The 16600-nt window shown below is 54.3% G+C and overlaps 2 protein-coding genes across 4 annotated transcripts; one reads left to right on the forward strand and one right to left on the reverse strand.

Moving 5' to 3' along the window:
* The first annotated feature begins 1444 nt into the window (after nucleotides 1-1444).
* On the forward strand, nucleotides 1445-11106 carry TROAP (trophinin associated protein). Of its 3 annotated transcripts, XM_025402020.1 has the most exons (16): nucleotides 1445-1522; nucleotides 2486-2700; nucleotides 2955-3103; nucleotides 3196-3388; nucleotides 4884-5041; nucleotides 5129-5266; nucleotides 5459-5541; nucleotides 6054-6106; nucleotides 6596-6717; nucleotides 8311-8439; nucleotides 8532-8615; nucleotides 8766-8825; nucleotides 9229-9363; nucleotides 9518-10316; nucleotides 10592-10785; nucleotides 10951-11106. In XM_025402020.1, exons 3-16 carry the CDS (start codon nucleotides 2960-2962, stop codon nucleotides 10993-10995), a joined length of 2337 nt encoding a protein of 778 aa, XP_025257805.1. In that variant the 5' UTR covers nucleotides 1445-1522; nucleotides 2486-2700; nucleotides 2955-2959; the 3' UTR covers nucleotides 10996-11106. The 3 variants fall into 3 exon arrangements, with proteins under 3 accessions (XP_025257805.1, XP_025257806.1, XP_025257807.1); XM_025402021.1 differs by lacking the exons at nucleotides 1445-1522; nucleotides 4884-5041; nucleotides 5129-5266; ... (8 more) ...; nucleotides 10592-10785; nucleotides 10951-11106 and adding an exon at nucleotides 3506-3735 and having other exon boundaries at nucleotides 2538-2700; XM_025402022.1 differs by lacking the exons at nucleotides 1445-1522; nucleotides 4884-5041; nucleotides 5129-5266; ... (8 more) ...; nucleotides 10592-10785; nucleotides 10951-11106 and adding an exon at nucleotides 3582-3735 and having other exon boundaries at nucleotides 2538-2700.
* A 682-nt stretch (nucleotides 11107-11788) lies between these two features.
* C1QL4 (complement C1q like 4) lies at nucleotides 11789-16600 on the reverse strand. Its single transcript, XM_025403151.1, has 2 exons — nucleotides 15347-16600; nucleotides 11789-12613 (listed from the first exon to the last, which is right to left on the reverse strand). The coding sequence occupies exons 1-2, from the start codon at nucleotides 15881-15883 to the stop codon at nucleotides 12434-12436; spliced, it is 717 nt and encodes a 238-aa protein (XP_025258936.1). The 5' UTR covers nucleotides 15884-16600; the 3' UTR covers nucleotides 11789-12433.

The raw sequence follows: 16600 nt of genomic DNA on the forward strand, positions 1-16600 counted from the left end.
AAGGAGAAGAGGGGGGGGGGGGGGGGGGGGGGGGGGGGGGGGGGGGGGAGGGGAGGGAAAGAGAGAGAGAGAAAGAAAGAAAGTGAGAGAGAGGAAGAGAAAGAGAAAAAAGTGAAAGAAAAAGAAAAGAAAGAGAAAGAGAGTGAGAGGAAGAGAAAGAGAGAAAAAAGTGAAAGAGAAAAAGAAAGGAAAGAAAGAAAGAAAGAAAGAAAGAAAGAAAGAAAGAAAGAAAGAAAGAAAGAAAGAAAGAAAGAAAGAAAAGAAAGAAAATTTTTCTTTTTTGAGACAGAGTCTCACTGTCACTCAGGCTGGAGAATGCAGTGGTACAATCTCTGCTCACTGCAGCCTCTGCCTCCTGGGTTCAAGCGATTCTCCTGCCTCAACCTCTTGAGTAGCTGGGATTACAGGCACCAGCCACCATGCCTAGCTAATTTTTGTATTTTTAGTAGAGACAGGGTTTCACAATGTTGGTCAGGATGGTCTCAGATTCTTGAACTCAGGTGATCCGCCCACCTTGGCCTCCCAAAGTGCTGGGATTATAGGCATAAACCCAGCCGAAAGTAGATGAATTTTTTTTTGTTGTTTGTTTGGTTTTTTTGAGATGGAGTCTCTCTCTTGTTGCCCAGGTTGGAGTGCAGTGGTGCGATCTCAGCTCACCTCAACCTCCGCCTCCCAGGTTCAAGCGATTCTCCTGCCTCAGCCTCCTGAGTAGCTGGGATTACAGGCATGCGCCACCAAGCCCGGCTAATTTTTGTGTTGTCAGTAGAGAAGGGTTTCTCCATGTTGGTCAGCCTGGTCTTGAACTCCCGACCTCAGGTGATCCACCTGCCTTGGCCTCCCAGAGTGCTGGGATTACAGGCATGAGCCACTGTGCCCAGCCTGAAAGTAGAGGAATTTTAAAGATACATACAATTAGTAAAGATACCTTACATATCTTTAATTTTTTTTTTTTTTTTTTTTTTTTTTAACAGAAACAGGATCTTGCTACATTGTCTAGGCTGGTCTGGAATTCCAGGCCTCAAGAGATCTGCCTGGGCCATCCAAAGTGCTGGGAAGGACACCTGCAGCCCCAGGCTAGACAATGTAGCCAGATCCTGTCTCTACAAAAAAACACAAATATTAGCTGGTGGGGGGCACCTGTAGTCCCAGCTACTTGAGAGGCTGAGGTGGGAGGATCCTTGAACTCAGGAGGTCCAGGCTGCAGTGAGCTGAGATCGCACCACTGCACTCCAGCCTGGGTGACAGAGTGAGACCCTGTCTCAAAAATGCATAAATAGTAAAATTAGTGAGAGTGAACGAGAGATGGGATATGTAAAGGGAGTGGGAGGACTTAAGGAGTAACTCCTCGTTTCTGACTTGTGTAAGAATAACTTCTGTGATTGGTGGGGAAAATTCACCAGAGTTCTGTCAACTTGAAAGTGTTGTTCATTTCCTGTCCCCCATTAGGGGTTACCCCTTCCATCTTAAGCAGGATATTCTAGGATCTCTCAGTCTCACAGCTCTGCCCACCAATAACCAGCAGGTGAGCCCCCTCTCCCCAGACCTCTAGATCTGCAAAAGGCAACCTGGAGGCAAGGAAAGCCCAGCTGTGAGTAGTCATTCAATTCTGGTGCTGTGGTAACTGAGTTCAAAAACAATGAGTCTTGTTACCTATCGTGAAATGAAAGACACCTCACCAGACACCTCACTGGGTTGTGAGGCTCCAAGGAGCACACATTGTTAGGCTCAGTTCGATTCCCTTCAGCCCTCTGCCTGTTTGAAGGCAGTTCCTTATCTTGGAGACAACGTGCAGATGTTCTCTCTCTCTTTCCCTCTTTATTTATTTATGTATTTATCCTTAAGACAGGGTCTCTCTCTGTTGCCCAGGCTGGAGTGCAGTGGCGTGACCACAACTCAAACAGCCTCAACTTCCTGGGCTCAAAACGATCCTCCTGCCTCAGCCTCCAGAGCAGCTGGGACTACAAGCGCGCACCACTGCACAGGGATTATTATTATTATTTTATTATTTTGTAGAGACAGGGGTGGGAGTGGTCTCGCTATGTTGCCCAGGCTGGTCTCAAACTCATAGCTCAAGAGATCCTCCCGCCTCGGCGTCCCAAAGTGCCGGGATTACAGGCGCCTGCCACCGCGCCCGGACACAGATATTTTCTATGGGTATCTGGAATGGCGTCCCCAAAGCTTGGCGCAGTGCTATGGTCAAGCCGGGTGGGGGGCACGGGCCAGCCTTCAACACCGTTGGCACCAATCAGAACAAGCAACCGTCCTCTCAGGGCCGCGACGGCCCCTTTCTGCCAATGGCCAGCCCCTCGCCGGTCCCGAGACCTCGCGAGAGCTCCCATGGCTACGCCTTCCCCGGCCTCGGAACGGCCTCGGAACTGCCCCATCCTTCTTCTTTCCCCGCCTTCCAGCGGCGCTCCACTCTCGGATTGGCTGATTGAGCCGAGTCAGGTTTTTTTGTTTTTTTGTTGTTTTTTTTTCTGGCCAGAAAGCGGTTCGACAATTGGTCCTTCTTTTGGCCCCTCCTGCGAAGCCCGCGGATTGGACGGCTGAGTCTGGCTACACAGGCCTCCGCGGGAGCGCGGCCGGGCCAATCAGGAGCTTGGCGTATTTTACAAACTGAGGAAGTAGCTCCAGCCGTATCCGAGAGAGTCAGGCGAAAGGCGGAGGAAGCTGGGTCGGCCCTGAGGGGCTCTCGGTAAGGTAAGGCACGGGGGTCTTGGAGGGAACGAGGGCTGCTGGGCTCATAGGGACGAGGGCAGTTCGAGGTCCGAGGGCGAAAGAGTAGGCTCGGGGTGTCTGGAGGTAGCACCCATAAGAGCGGTCTTGCAGGCGCCGGGGGCTTGTGGGCGCGTGGATTAGGGCAGAGGTATCAGGGATGGCAGGACAGGTGCCCCGAGAACTGGTTGATCTTTGATCTCCTATTCTACCTGCCTTCTTCCCCGTCTCAACTGTAGCCATCATGACCACCCGGCAAGCCACGAGGGATCCCCTCCTCCGGGGTGTATCTCCTACCCCTAGCAAGATTCCGGTACGCTCTCAGAAACGCACGCCTTTCCCCACTGTTACATCGTGCGCCCTGGACCAGGAGAACCAAGATCCAAGGGTAAGAGCGGCCTAATGGGGGAAGACAGTAGTCACACCAGTAATGCACCCCAACACTAAACCTCACCTTTTTGTCCCCCCTCCCTCCCCTAGAGATGGTTGCAGAAACCACCGCTCAATATTCAACGCCCCCTCGTTGATTCAGCAGGCTCTAGGCCCAAAGCCAAGCACCAGGCAGAGACATCACAAAGATTGGTGGGGATCCCTCAGCCTCGGAACCCCTTGGAGGAGCTCAGGCCTAGCCCTAGGGGTCAAAATGTGGGGCCTGGGCCCCCTGCCCAGACAGGTACCTGTTGGAGCCCTGGTAACACGGCCTCCATGGCCGAGTAGGGAACTAGGAAGGGTAAAAGTGGGGTTTTGGGGTTTTGCACTCACTCCTGCTGTCTCCTGCTTACTGTGATAGTCCTGGTTCCACCTCCTGGAAAGCTCTTTGCTCTTAGAAGATCTCCCTTTCCTCCAGCAAAATGTCATCTCACCAGGCGCCATGGCTTGTACCAGTAATCACAGCTACTCAGGAGGCTAAAGCGGGAGGATCACTGGAGGCCAGGAGTTGGAGACTAGCCTGGATGACAGAGGGAGATCCTATCTCTTTAAAAAATAAATAAATAAATAATAAATGTCACTTCTTCTGAAGCCTTTTCCAGTTCCCCATGTCACTTGTTCTCCTAATACTTTGCAGTACTTCTTTTATAACATGTATATACCTTGGCTTGAGTCTGTTACCTGTCTATAGTTTGATGATAGCTTCTTGAGGATAGGGGCTTTGTCTTATTCTTATGGGACCCCAATGCTTAGAATAGTGTCTTATGTAACATTCTATGAACATTTGGTGGGCAGGTGTGGTGGCTCACGCCTGTAATTCCAACACTTTGAGAGGCTGAGGCGGGAGGGTCACTTGAGCTCAGGAGTTTGAGACCAGCCTGGACAACATAGTGAGACCCCATTTCTTTTTAGTTTTTCTTTTTTTTTTTTCTTTTCTTTCTTTCTTTTTTTTTTTTTTTTGGAGATAGAGTCTTACTGTATCCCTCAGGTTGGACGACAGTGGCATGATCTCAACTCTGCAATATCCGCCTCCGAGGTTCAAGCAATTCTCATGACTCAGCCTCCCCCAAGTACCTGGGATTACGGACACCTGCCACCACACCTGGCTAATTTTTGTTTGCTTTATTTATTTATTTATTTATTTATTTATTTATTTATATGAGACAGAGTCTCGCTCTGTCACCAGGCTGGAGTGCAGTGGCATGATCTTGGCTCACTGCAGCCTCCACCTCCCAGGTTCAAATGATTCTCCAGCCTTAGCCTCCTGAGTAGCTGGGACTACAGGTGTGTGCCACCATGCCCAGCTAATTTTTTTTTTTTTTTTAGTACAGATGGGATTTCACTATGTTGACCAGGCTGGTCTCAAACTCCTGACCTCAGGTGATCTGCCCGTCTCAGCCTCCCAAAGTGCTGGGATTACAGGAGTGAGCTACCATGCCCAGCCAATTTTTGTATTTTTTTAGTAGAGACAGGGTTTTGCCATGTTGGCCAGGTTGGTCTCAAACTCCTGACCACAAGTGATCCACCCGCCTCAGCCTCCCAAAGTGCTGGGATTACAGGTGTGAGCCACCACGCCCAGCCATCTATTGCTTTAAAAAAAAAAAAAAAAAAAAGCCAAATTCAATTGAATGAGTCTCTTTTGCTCACCTTGTATCTCAAAGTGACTATGCTAGGGTCCCTATCCCCCTCAGCTTTCCCCCTTCCTGTTCCTTCTTACCTTTCCTTCTCTTTCCTTGCAGAGGCTCCAGGGACCATAGAGTTTGTGGCTGACCCTGCAGCCCTGGCCACCATCCTGTCAGGTGAGGGTGTGAAGAGCTGTCACCTGGGGCGCCAGCCTAGTCTTGCTAAGAGAGTACTGGTTCGAGGAAGTCAGGGAGGCACCACCCAGAGGGGCCAGGTAATGAAACAGGATGTGAGGAGACCAGGCTGGGGGCGCTGAGGTGGGCATCCTGAGCTGTGCTGACAGCCTCTGTTGGTGTCCCAGGGTGTTCGGGCCTCTGCATATTTGGCCCCCAGAACTCCCACTCACCGACTGGACCCTGCCAGGGCTTCCTGCTTCTCAAGGCTGGAGGGACCAGGACCTCGAGGCCAGACTTTGTGCCCCCAGAGGCTACAGGCTCTGGTGAGTGCCCTTGAGAGGCCTGATACTTGGTGCTTCTGGGAGCTCCTTCCAGGGACAAAGCTGGCCTTTGGGAGAGGAAGTACCTCATGATGAGGCAAGGGATCCTACTGGGGGAGATGGGGTTGGTGGTGAGGCCTGAGGGTTTAGGGTCCACCTCTGATTCCGTTTTCATCTCTTGCTCCTGTGGATCAGATTTCACCTTCAGGACCTTCCTTTCACCCTTCCACTCGCCCCAGTTTCCAGGAGCTAAGAAGGGAGACAGCTGGCAGCAGCCGGTGAGAAAGGAGAGGGTGTGGGAGAAGGTCATCTGGAAAAGAATGAACCAGTGTCTGATACAGGAGTCCCCCAGAGTTGGGGCCTTCCAGTAGCTTTAGGACTCCCCACCAACTCTGAAGGGGAAGCAAGAAACCTGTGATTACCCAGGATGAGCCCTTGGGATAGGGTTCAGGCCTTCACAGGCAGGCCTCAGTGTGACATCAGTTTCTTCAAGTCATGGGGGGACAGGGAGGACAGAAATGTGCTATCTCTTTTGTTTAGTGGCTACAGTATAGACTGTGGCAATAAATGGGATTTGGGTTTATATCCTAACTCTTACCACTTACTAGTTGTGCAAGCTTGCCTTCACCTCTCTGAGCTTTGGTTTCTTTGTCAAGTGAGAATAACATTTGTATCATCATTAGAAATTGTCATGAGAATGAAATGAGATGATGTTTGTAAAGCACTTAGCACATGTCCAGCTCATACTTGGTACTCAGTGACTCCTGGCTACTGTCCTTATTGTCATCAGGACTTCAGTGAGCCAGGCCTCAGGATTGCTCCTGGAGACCCCAGTCCAGCCTGGTGAGTGTGTCTGGCTGTGGGGAGAGCACAGGGGCAGTTGGGCTGCCTGAAGCAGGGAACAAGATCAGATAAAACTCAGCAGGCTGGGAGGGAGCATGAGAAAGTGGGAGGCTGGGAGGCTAGGTCAGAAGGAGAAGAAGAAGAGACTTTCTAGATAGGCCAGAGGTTGGCACAGTTGCACTTGTGTCAAAGGAGATGGTCTTCATTTCGGCCCTCTCTCTGCCACTTCCTGCAAGATTTATCTTCCACTCACTGTTTATCCCCAGCCCCTAAGTGCCATCACCACATCCCCAGCCTACTCAGACGTTCAGATTAGTAAGTGTTTACTGAGATAGTGTTGGGTGTTGAGGGGCTGCTGGATGGGCTCCTGTCCCTAATAGTGCAATGGGGGCTATTAAACTAATATACCCTCTTCAGAATTTGTAGAACCCTGTGCCAAACTTTGGTGGGTGTTCTAGAGTCTACAACAAATGTCCCGTTTCTTCCTAGCTTTCTCTCTCCCTAAAGGAGAACATGAGGCTGTCACTCGCTCAGATGAAGGAAGTGTGGCCTCTCTTGGTCTGGCCCAGCGAGTACCATTAAGAGAAAACCGAGAAATGACACATACCAGGGTGAGATGCAACTCTCCTGGGATGGTGGGTGGGAGGTGCAGGAGATGCTTGGGAGAATTTCGCGGCAGCAGCCAACACTGAGAATTGTAGGTAGAGCCAGGCAGTCTTGGGCCTCAGGATGTTATTGGGTAGGTTTACCCCAGATGCACCCAGTCCCTCTCCAATGTGAAACTGACCTCTCTTTATCAAATGTCTAGGGCCTGGGGTGAGAGATCATATTTGTATCACCATCAGATCAGTGCTAAGGGTGAGACAGATCTGCCACTTGTCAGCCAAAAGCATTTATCCCTTCGCTTCACAAATATTTACTGAGTAGCACCAGCCTACTGAGTGCCAGGCCGTGTTCTAGGCTCTGGACATACAGCAATAAACAAGTTCATATTCTAGAAGGGGGAGACAAGAAATAAACACATATATAAAATAGTGTCTCAGATGACTGTAAGTTCTCTATAAAAAAATAATAAAAATAATAGGGCACTAAAGGGGAATTGGGAGCAGGGGAGTTGGTGTTGCAATTTAAAATAGATTGGTCAGGGAACTCTTATTGAGAAGATGATGTTTAAGTGAAGACCAGGGGTTGGAGGAGGAGTGAGATATGTTGATATCTGGGGGAAGGAATGTTCCAGGCCAAGAGAACTGAAGAGGCAAAGGCCCTGGGGAGGGAATGTGCCTGGCATATTTGAGGATCGGCAAAAAGGAGAGGCCAGTGAGATTGAAGCAGAGTAAGGAGAGCGGTAGGAGATATGGTTTTAGTGATAACACGATCAGATTGGGTAAGGAATTGTACACCAGTGTAAGTCCTTGGCTTTTCTTGGAAGTAGTGGGAAGCCATGGGGAGAAGGGTTGATCAAGAAAGTGACATGATTTGACTTAGATCTTTTTTTTTTTTTGAGACGGAGTTTCACTCTTGTTGCCCAGGCTGGAGTGCAGTGGCATGATCGCTGCTCATCACAACCACCGCCTCCCAGGTTCAAGTGATTCTCCTGCCTCAGCCTCCTGAGTAGCTGGGATTACAGGCATGCACCACCACGCCTGACTAATTTTGTAGTTTTAGTAGAGACAGGGTTTCTCCATGTTGGTCAGGCTGGTCTCGAACTCCCGACCTCAGGTGCTCTGTTCTCCTTGGCCTCCCAAAGTGCTGGGATTACAGGCCTGAGCCACCATGCCTGGCTTGACTTAGGTCTTAAAAGAATCACGCTGGCGGCCGGGCGCGGTGGCTCAAGCCTGTAATCCCAGCACTTTGGGAGGCCGAGATGGGCGGATCACAAGGTCAGGAGATCGAGACCATCCTGGCTAACACGGTGAAACCCCGTCTCTACTAAAAAATACAAAAAAAAAACTAGCCGGGCGAGGTGGCGGGCGCCTGTAGTCCCAGCTACTCGGGAGCCTGAGGCAGGAGAATGGCGGGAACCCGGGAGGCGGAGCTTGCAGTGAGCTGAGATCCGGCCACAGCACTCCAGCCTGGGCGACAGAGCAAGACTCCGTCTCAAAAAAAAAAAAAAAAAAAGAATCACGCTGGCTGCTGTAGTGAGAACAAGATATAGGAAGACAAAGGGGGCAGGGATCACTCTTCCACCTTTTTCTTCTTCACAGGACAGCCGTGACTCCCACCTGATGCCCTCCCCTGCCCCTGTGGCCCAGCCCTTGCCTGGCCATGTGGTGCCATGTCCATCACCCTTTGGACGGGCTCAGCGTGTACCCTCCCCAGGCCCTCCAACTGTGGTTTGTGTCAACAACTGGGGGCTGGGCAGGGGCAGAACAGTCTGGCCAGAGATCCTTGCTAGGTCTGCTAAGCCACCCACATCTCTCCCCAGACCTCATATTCAGTGTGGCGGCGTCTCACCATTCAACCTAAAACCCGATTCACGCCCATGCCATCAACCCCCAGAGTTCAGCAGGTAAGAGAGGGCATGGGGAGGTGGCTGGCAGAAGCCACAGCTAGGGGAGAAAGGAGATGGATGGGTACAGGAGAGAGAAGACAGAAGCAAGGGGAGGTTGAGTGCCACCTGTGGGTGTCAGGCCTTGCTGACATCTCACTTCTGTGCCAGGCCCGGTGGCTGAGTGGTGTTTCCCCTCAGTCCTGCTCTGAAGATCCTGCCCTGCCCTGGGTAAGTATCAGAAGGCTCCCCCTACTGAGATTCCTTGCCCTGTGCTGCCAGCCTGAAGGCCCAGGAGTTTGAGACACATGTGCTTTCTGGGCCAGGCATGATGGCTCACACCTGTAATCCCAGCACTTTGGGAGGCTGAGGTGGGAGGATTGCTTGAGCCCAGATCTTTGAGACCAGCCTGGGCAACATAGTGAGACCCTGTCTCTACTAAAAATTTTAAAAATTAGAAAATGCTCTCTGGAAAAGCTGCCTAACTCTCCCTGCTTCTCTGCTGCCCCTCCTAATGTACATCTAGGGCCTCTCAGTCAGCGGCTTTAATCTATTCCTCATGAGGGTGGGACTCAGGCTGGTCTTTCTCCTGCCCCATCCTGGCTTTCTTGTGTGCCTTGTTCCTTGGTGACAGGAGCAGGTTGCCGTCCGGTTGTTTGACCAGGAGAGTTGTATAAGGTCACTGGAGGGGTCTGGGAAACCACCTGTGGCCACTCCTTCTGGACCCCACTCTAACAGAACCCCCAACCTCCAGGAGGTGAAGATTCAAGTGAGTCTGTGTGGGCAACAGCTTTGATGTCTATTGAACAGTGACTGGGGCTGAGGAAGAAGGAAAAGAGATGGGGGGTCAGGAATAGGACAATGTAAGTAGACTACTGAATGCACATCTTGATGTCACACTGGGGTGCTCTCTCCCACCACAGCGCATCGGTATCCTGCAGCAGCTGTTGAGACAGGAGATAGAGGGGCTGGTAGGGGGCCAGTGTGCCCCCCTTAATGGAGGCTCTTCTCTGGATATGGTTGAACTTCAGCCCCTGCTGACTGAGATTTCTAGAAATCTGAATGCCACAGAGCATAACTCTGGGACTTCCCACCTTCCTGGATTGTTAAAATGCTCAGGGCTGCCAAAGCCCTGCCTTCCAGAGGAGTGCAGGGAACCACAGCCCTGCCCTCCAGCGGAGCCTGGGCCGCCAGAGGCCGTCTGTAGGAGTGAGCCTGGGACACCAGAGCCCTCCCCCCAGGAACAGCTTGAGGTACCAGAGCCCTGCCCTCCAGCAGAACCCAGGCCCCCAGAGTCCTGCTGTAGGAGTAAGCCTGAGATACCGGAGCCCTCCCGCCAGGAACAGCTTGAGGTACCAGAGCCCTGCCCTCCAGCAGAACCCAGGCCCCCAGAGTCTTGCTGTAGGAGTGAGCCTGAGATACCAGAGCCCTCTCAGCAGGAACAGCTTGAGGTACCAGAGCCCTGCCCTCCAGCAGAACCCAGTCCCCTTCAGCCCAGCACCCAGGGGCAGTCTGGACCCCCAGAGCCCTACCCTAGGGTAGAGCTGGGGGCATCAGAGCCCTGCACCCTGGAACATAGAAGTCCAGAGTCCAGCCTACCACCCTGCTGCAGTCAGTGGGCTCCAGCAACCACCAGCCTGATCTTCTCTTCCCAACACCCGCTTTGTGCCAGCCCCCCTATCTGCTCACTCCAGTCTCTGAGAACCCCGGCAGGCCAGGCAGGTAAGGAGTTGGCTGGGAAGGAGTGTGAACACAAGAGGTCCTCAACTCACTGTGAGCTGCACCCCTGCCCTGCCCCACCCCGGCTCCAGGCAATCCCATGCTTCCACACCTTCCACCCTGGCCCAGCCTGGCTCTCCCTCAGGAAGAGGGGAGGGGCTGCACTTCCAGCCCTGTGCTCCTAATTGGCTTGGCCGTTGGTGGGGGAGGAGGAAAGGACAGTACATGATGGAAGTATGGGACTCCAGACCGCCCTCTAAATTCTCCATGCCCCTCAGGCCTCAGCAGTCTGGCCCCTCGAACCCTAGCCCTGAGGGAGCGCCTCAAATCGTGTTTAACCGCCATCCACTGCTTCCATGAGGCTCGTCTGGACGATGAGTGTGCCTTTTACACCAGCCGAGCCCCTCCCTCAGGCCCCACCCGGGTCTGCACCAACCCTGTGGCTACATTACTCGAATGGCAGGATGCCCTGGTGAGACTCCAACCCACAGCCCAGCTGTGGCTGCACAGTGAGCCTGATGTGAGGTGGGGAACGGGGACAGGGGGCCACCTGGGCTCCTTCACAGAGAGGTCAGCAGGAAGGCTTGGCTACAGTGCAAGGCTGGCTGGGCTGTGACAAGGTCTTCTCTCTCTCCAGTGTTTCATTCCAGTTGGCTCTGCCCCCCGGGGCTCTCCATCATGAGACAACCACTCCTGCCCTACCGTGCTTCTTCCTTTTAGCCCTTATTTATTGTCGGTCTGCCCATGGGACTGGGAGCCGACCACTTTTGTCCTCAATAAAGTTTCCAAAGTATCCACATATCTAGCTAATGAGTTCTAACTGTCCAAACAGGCCAGCTACTGCTGTCACTCTCCCATTGCCCACAGGGTGGCAGTGTCCTCCAGTTCAGAGGACAGCGCTGGGCTCTTGGGATCCCCCAGGCTCTCATCCAGAAGCCAGTCCTGAATCCTGAAAGGGAAGGAAGCAACCCACTCCTGCCTAGCCCACCCCCTTGCAAGCTCTGAGCATCCCACTCCTGCCAAGCCCACTCCCAAGGTCTGTAAATATGTTGGCGAGCAATTGGAACCGCTGTTCCCCTTGCCTTTTGAGATCAGTTCCACTTAACCTGCAGGAACCCTAAACTACTCCTTCACCCGCTAGAGCTCCTTTTCTAGAACTCTCTGCATGCACTGGGCAGAAGAGCAGAAGAACCAGACCCAGACCTTTGGAATCTTCCCTTGTTAGGTTGCTGTCTCCCTCCACCTACAACGTGAGGCCCGAAAGCTTTCCTGAAACTGAGACCATCCCTCTTCCTCCCCATAGCAGAGTAGAAGCACACACACACCCCCCTTTTCTCAGGCCTTTACTGGAATTAACTAAAACTTTGCCTCTGGCAGGGACTGACAGCACAGTAGGAGTCCTTTAGAGGAATGAGGGAAAGGGTCAACCACTTTCCCCCGAGTCTATGCACCAAGTTAAGCAGCCACACACAATCCCCCAACCTCACTTTATTGGACGAGGCAGCAGCAGCTGTAGCCCTGGGGCCTAGTCCGGATAGGGGGGAATGGAGACTGTACAGAATGCGTTTTAAATGCCAGGAAAGAATTCACTGGTTCCTCCAGTTCACAGAAGGCTGCCAAGGCTGGAGCCTGAGCCTGAAAGTGGAGATGAGGGGAGGAAAGGGTGGCGAGAGAAAGTTGTCGTGACGGCGAACCTGCACTACCCTGTCTTAATGTCTTCTCTTGCCTAAATGGGCTCCTCCTGTTTCTGTTATTTCCCTCGCAAGCTGCGGGGCTTCCCTCCGGCTTTCTGGGCCTCTGAATCCCGCTAGTAAAACTGCTCCCCATCTCTGTACAAATGAGAGAGCCACGACCTCTGCCCCTCTGGGGTCCAGCGCGCACTTGGGTGCGGGTGATCCCTCCGGAAGTCGCTCTGCTCCTCCGGCCGGGTCTCCTCCTCTTTCCGGCCACTTATACCCTTGAGCACCAAGAGTTCGCCCATTTAGGCCGCCTCCAGGAACGGGAGGGTCCACCCCACCACCAGGCTCTCAAAGGGTGGGGTGGCGCCTCGGGTGGGGCGGGCTGGAGGTGGGTGAGGACGGGAGAGAAGGCGTGAACGGGGGGCACAGGGCGGGGCCGGCTCAGTCGGGGTAGATGATGAAGCCGGAGAAGGTGCTGTACTTGTTGGTATTGCCGCCGTGCACCTTCCCGCCGTCCAGCTTGATGAAGACCTCGTCGCCCACGTCCAGGTGCAGAATGACGCTGTTGCTGGCGTAGTCGTAGTTCTGGTCCGCGTCCTGAGCAATGGCGCTGGCCCGGACCTATCGAGGGAGAAGAACCCCCTCATGCTCGGTGTGGAGCTGGGGTGACGGGAGGGGTCGGGGCGGCTGGGCGTGCGAAGGCGGCAGCGCAGCCCCGCAGGGGCTGGGGAGGACCAGGAAGGAGGGTAGGACATCGCGGAGTTGCTCCAGCGCTGCCATTCACTAGCTGTGTGACGCGGAGCAAATTCCACGCCTTTTCTGGACCTCAAATTGATCTATAAAGTGAAGGATAATAATAGAACCCACCTCATAGGGTGTTAGGATTAAGTGAATTACTACGTGTGAAGTGTGTTCAGAACAGTGGTTTGCTTTTTTTTTTTTTTTTTTTTTTTTTTTTGAGGTGGAGTTTCGCTCTTCTTGCCCAGGCTGGAGTGCAATGGCGCGATCTCGGCTCACTGCAACCTCCGTCTCCCGGGTTCAAGCTATTCTCCTGCCTCAGCCTACCTAGTAGCTGGGATTACAGGCGCCCACCACCACGCCCTGCTAATTTTTTCTATTTTTAGTAGAGACGGGGTTTCACTGTGTTGGCCAGGCTGGTCTCGAACTCCTCACCTCAGGTGATGCACCCACCTCAGCCTCCCAAAGTAATGGGATTACAGGCGTGAGCCACCGCATCTGGCTCAGTGGTTTCCATTCCTAAATTATTTTTAATGCATTTTCAAATTACTATTGTCATTTAAAAAATAAAATTGGCCGGCCAGGCCCGGTGACTCATACCTGTAATCCCAGCACTTTGAGAGGCCGAGGTCGGCGGATCATCTGAGATCGGGAGTTTGAGAAGAGGCTGACCAACATAGAGAAACCCTGTCTCTACTAAAAATACAGAATTAGCTGGGCGTGGTGGTGCATGCCTGTAATCCCAGGTACTAGGAGGCTGAGGTAGGAGAATCGCTTGAACCCAGGAGGCAGAGGTTGCGGTGAGTGGAGATAGCGCCATCGCACTCCAACCTGGGCAACAAGAGCGAAACTCTGTCTCAAAAAAATAAAAAATAAAATAAAATAAAAATTTGCCTATAGGATAATTTCTAAAATTCTGAACCGACTTGGACCTCCTGTCAGTCCTCACGGAGGGTTGGCTTCCCCAGTGGTGGAGCATAGGTGTGCCTGTGCGTGTGCCACAGAGTGCAGGCCATGCTGAGATGCACTGTTGCCCTCTAGCCTGTGGGCGTGGATTTCCCGACTGAGCACCCGCTGGTGCCCAGGCGCGGGGAGGTCGTCTTCTGCCAGAACAGGGAGCCCTTCCTCCCCTCTGGGCTCATGGCGGTCGATTCGGGCCTCCAGCCCCCCTCTTCTAGAGAGTCCCACAGGGGCTGGTTATTAACTCATTAATTATTCATCATTATTCTAATCACTATTTACCGTCCCCAGGGCCGCAGCGCCCGCACCGAAGAATACAGAGTGGGAGCTGCGCGGTCCCCTCCCCCTCTGAAACCCGCACGAATTAGTTACACACTGGCCCCCTCCACCTCCTCCCAGATACCCCGCATAGACAAAGCACACCTACTCGGTGTTATATGCAGATAGACACCTCTCCACTTTCAACATCTTTGCACTCCGCAGTCACACACACTCCCTGATACACATATATATTCTGTCACTCCATGAGGACGCACACTCACTCCCTTTCCCCGGGTTCCTGGGGCAGCCCTGCTGGGATGAGACCCCAAAGCAGGTCTGGGGGCAGGCAGACGCTGCCGCGGTACCAGGCTCCCGCAGGCTGAAGCTCCTGGGTAGCCACCACTCCCTTCATGCGGGACATCCTGAGGTCACCACTCAGCCCCAACCTCCCTTTGCGGCCTGCGCAGCTCTGGCACCTTCTCCCACCTACCCCACACCTGTGGCCTCTAGTTCCCACTTTATGTGAAATTTTGGTGCTAGAGCTTAGTTCTTGGGGCTATTCCCCGAAAACAGAGGCAACAGTGACTCCAACTGCCCACAAAGGCAGGGAACCACGGAACCTGGATACTGAGAGATTGCTAGGGAGGGTGTGGGGCCTACAAGACCAGGCTAGGGTCCAAGGCTTTTCTACCTGTCCCTTGCCTCTTTCCTCCCTCAAATCCATTCATTCCAGCCACCTGGCTGACCCTTGAGCTGCCAGGCTACAGACTCAGCTGAGGGCAAGGCTGTTCTAGGCCCCCAGCCCTGGGGTGAGCAATAGGACAACTGATCGGCAGGTGAAGTGAGCAAGCTAATGTTTTCTTCCTTTTATACCTTTTCCTGAAACATCCAACCCAAATGCCCCCAACTTGAGAACAGCTGCCGACTTCCTATTGCCTGAGACATGGATTCCATTCTAATTCGAAGGAGTCTAGACTCCAGTTAGCTGGTCCAATGCAAGGCTGGGAGACCCAAAGGCCAGGAGGGCTGCCGCGGAAGAAAGGACAGCTCAAGACGGGACAAGAAAAGAGGCCAGTTGGCAGGGCCAGACACCAAAGACATCTGGTGTTGCCCATAGTTGCAATGTGAGGTCGCAGCTGCAGAGACACTCAGGTTTGAGTCCTGAGTTCTAATTCTAACACCATTCCTACACTCCCTGAGGCCCTAGGCAGGAGGTTTTCCTTCTCTGGCCCCCAATTTCCTCTGTGGCTAAATGAAGCCGTCTATCGTTCTTGGCAGCCTCATGTTCCTGGATTCAGTGACGCCTTTTGGGGGAATAATCTCAGGTTGTGGGATGAGTGCAGGGACATCTAGAGAGCGACCAGTCTCAGCTGGTTGGGGGGAGGGGCATCTCACCTGTCCGTTCTTCATGAGGTCAGCCCACATGCTGGTGCCGTCGCCGCCGCGCATGAGCACGTGGTAAGCGAAGAAGTAGACGCCTGGCATGGGGCAAGTAAACTTGCCGCTGGCTGCCTCATAGGCGTTGCCCACGTTGGTCACCACGTCATCGAAGCGCAGCACCTCGTAACCCTCGTGGGGCCGCCGCAGGCCCGCGTAGAAAGCAATGCGAGGCACGTAGCCTGCAGCAGGCGCCACCCCGCCCGGACCTGGGCCGGGAGGGCCCGGGGGGCCTGGCCTGCCGGGTTCTCCAGGGGGCCCTCTTGGACCTGGTGGTCCCGGGGGCCCCCGCAGGCCTGCTTTCCCGCGCCGGCCCACCTCTCCCTTGGCGCCCGGCGGGAAGGGGGACACGGAAGCAGGCGCGCCGTCGGGGCCCGGGCCTCTGGGCCCATGCGGGTCGCACACCATGCGGCAGCGACCCAGCATCTCGTAGTGCGCTGGCCCGCGGGAGCTGTGCACCAGCAGCGGGATGGCCACCAGCAGCAGCAGCACCATGGCCACCCCGACGGCCGCACCCGCCACCCTCTTGCGGCGGCTCAGCCGCGACGCGGCCAGGGCCAGCAAATCTTCTTCACTCTTGGGCGCAATGGCTGCCGGGGCCCGGGACTCTCCGCGGGCCCAGGAGGCGGTGACCCGCCTTGGGCCTGGGTCTGCACTCCCCCGACGGCTGCCCCCCCACTCCCCTTACCCTGCCTCTACGGGTCCCCGCCGCGGCGGTGCCGCTCCCCAAGCCGTCCGTCAAGGGGAGGCCCCTCGTGGGTTACGTCAGGGGCAGCTCCTGACGATCCAGAGCCCGTGGTCCTCTAGTACCCTCCCGTTCAGTCCTAACGATCCTGGGCACCTGAGATCCGCGGCTTCTCAGACGGCTGGTTTCTTACAGATCTGAGATGCCCGCTCTCCAGACCGCTGCTTTCTCAGGGATGGCGCGGTGCCTGGGTCCCAGGCTGCTCAAATAGACCGCTCCCGGCTGGAGCGGGGACTACTCCCCGAGTCCGGACGTCCCGGGGTCTGAGCTGTGGGTGCTGCTCACCGGGCGCGATCTCCTGGTAGGTTTTGCGCTCTGCCTCTTGGCAAGCACCGACTCACCTTGCTACCCCTGCCGCGGCCCCAGCCCCCGCTAGAGCCCTGGCCCGCGCCTCTGTCCTGCGAGCGCGGTCGGTCTCCGCGTCCCTAACCTTCCTCCCCTCCCTCCCGGGCGGCGATGCGGGTGGT

Source organism: Theropithecus gelada, chromosome 11 (assembly GCF_003255815.1).
Source record: "Theropithecus gelada isolate Dixy chromosome 11, Tgel_1.0, whole genome shotgun sequence".
NCBI lineage: Eukaryota > Metazoa > Chordata > Mammalia > Primates > Cercopithecidae > Theropithecus > Theropithecus gelada.

What these genes read in the sequence shown, in the direction of transcription:
- C1QL4 (XM_025403151.1), bottom strand. Translation starts at nt 15,883, where the DNA reads ATGGTGCTGCTGCTGCTGGTGGCCATCCCGCTGCTGGTGCACAGCTCC. An exon ending in ACCTCATGAAGAACGGACAG is followed by an intron (nt 12,614 to 15,346) that starts GTGAGATGCCCC and finishes CTCCCTCGATAG; the next exon opens with GTCCGGGCCAGCGCCATTGC.
- TROAP (XM_025402020.1), top strand. Translation starts at nt 2,960, where the DNA reads ATGACCACCCGGCAAGCCACGAGGGATCCCCTCCTCCGGGGTGTATCT. An exon ending in GAGACAGCTGGCAGCAGCCG is followed by an intron (nt 5,542 to 6,053) that starts GTGAGAAAGGAG and finishes TATTGTCATCAG; the next exon opens with GACTTCAGTGAGCCAGGCCT. An exon ending in TCCAGGAGGTGAAGATTCAA is followed by an intron (nt 9,364 to 9,517) that starts GTGAGTCTGTGT and finishes CTCCCACCACAG; the next exon opens with CGCATCGGTATCCTGCAGCA.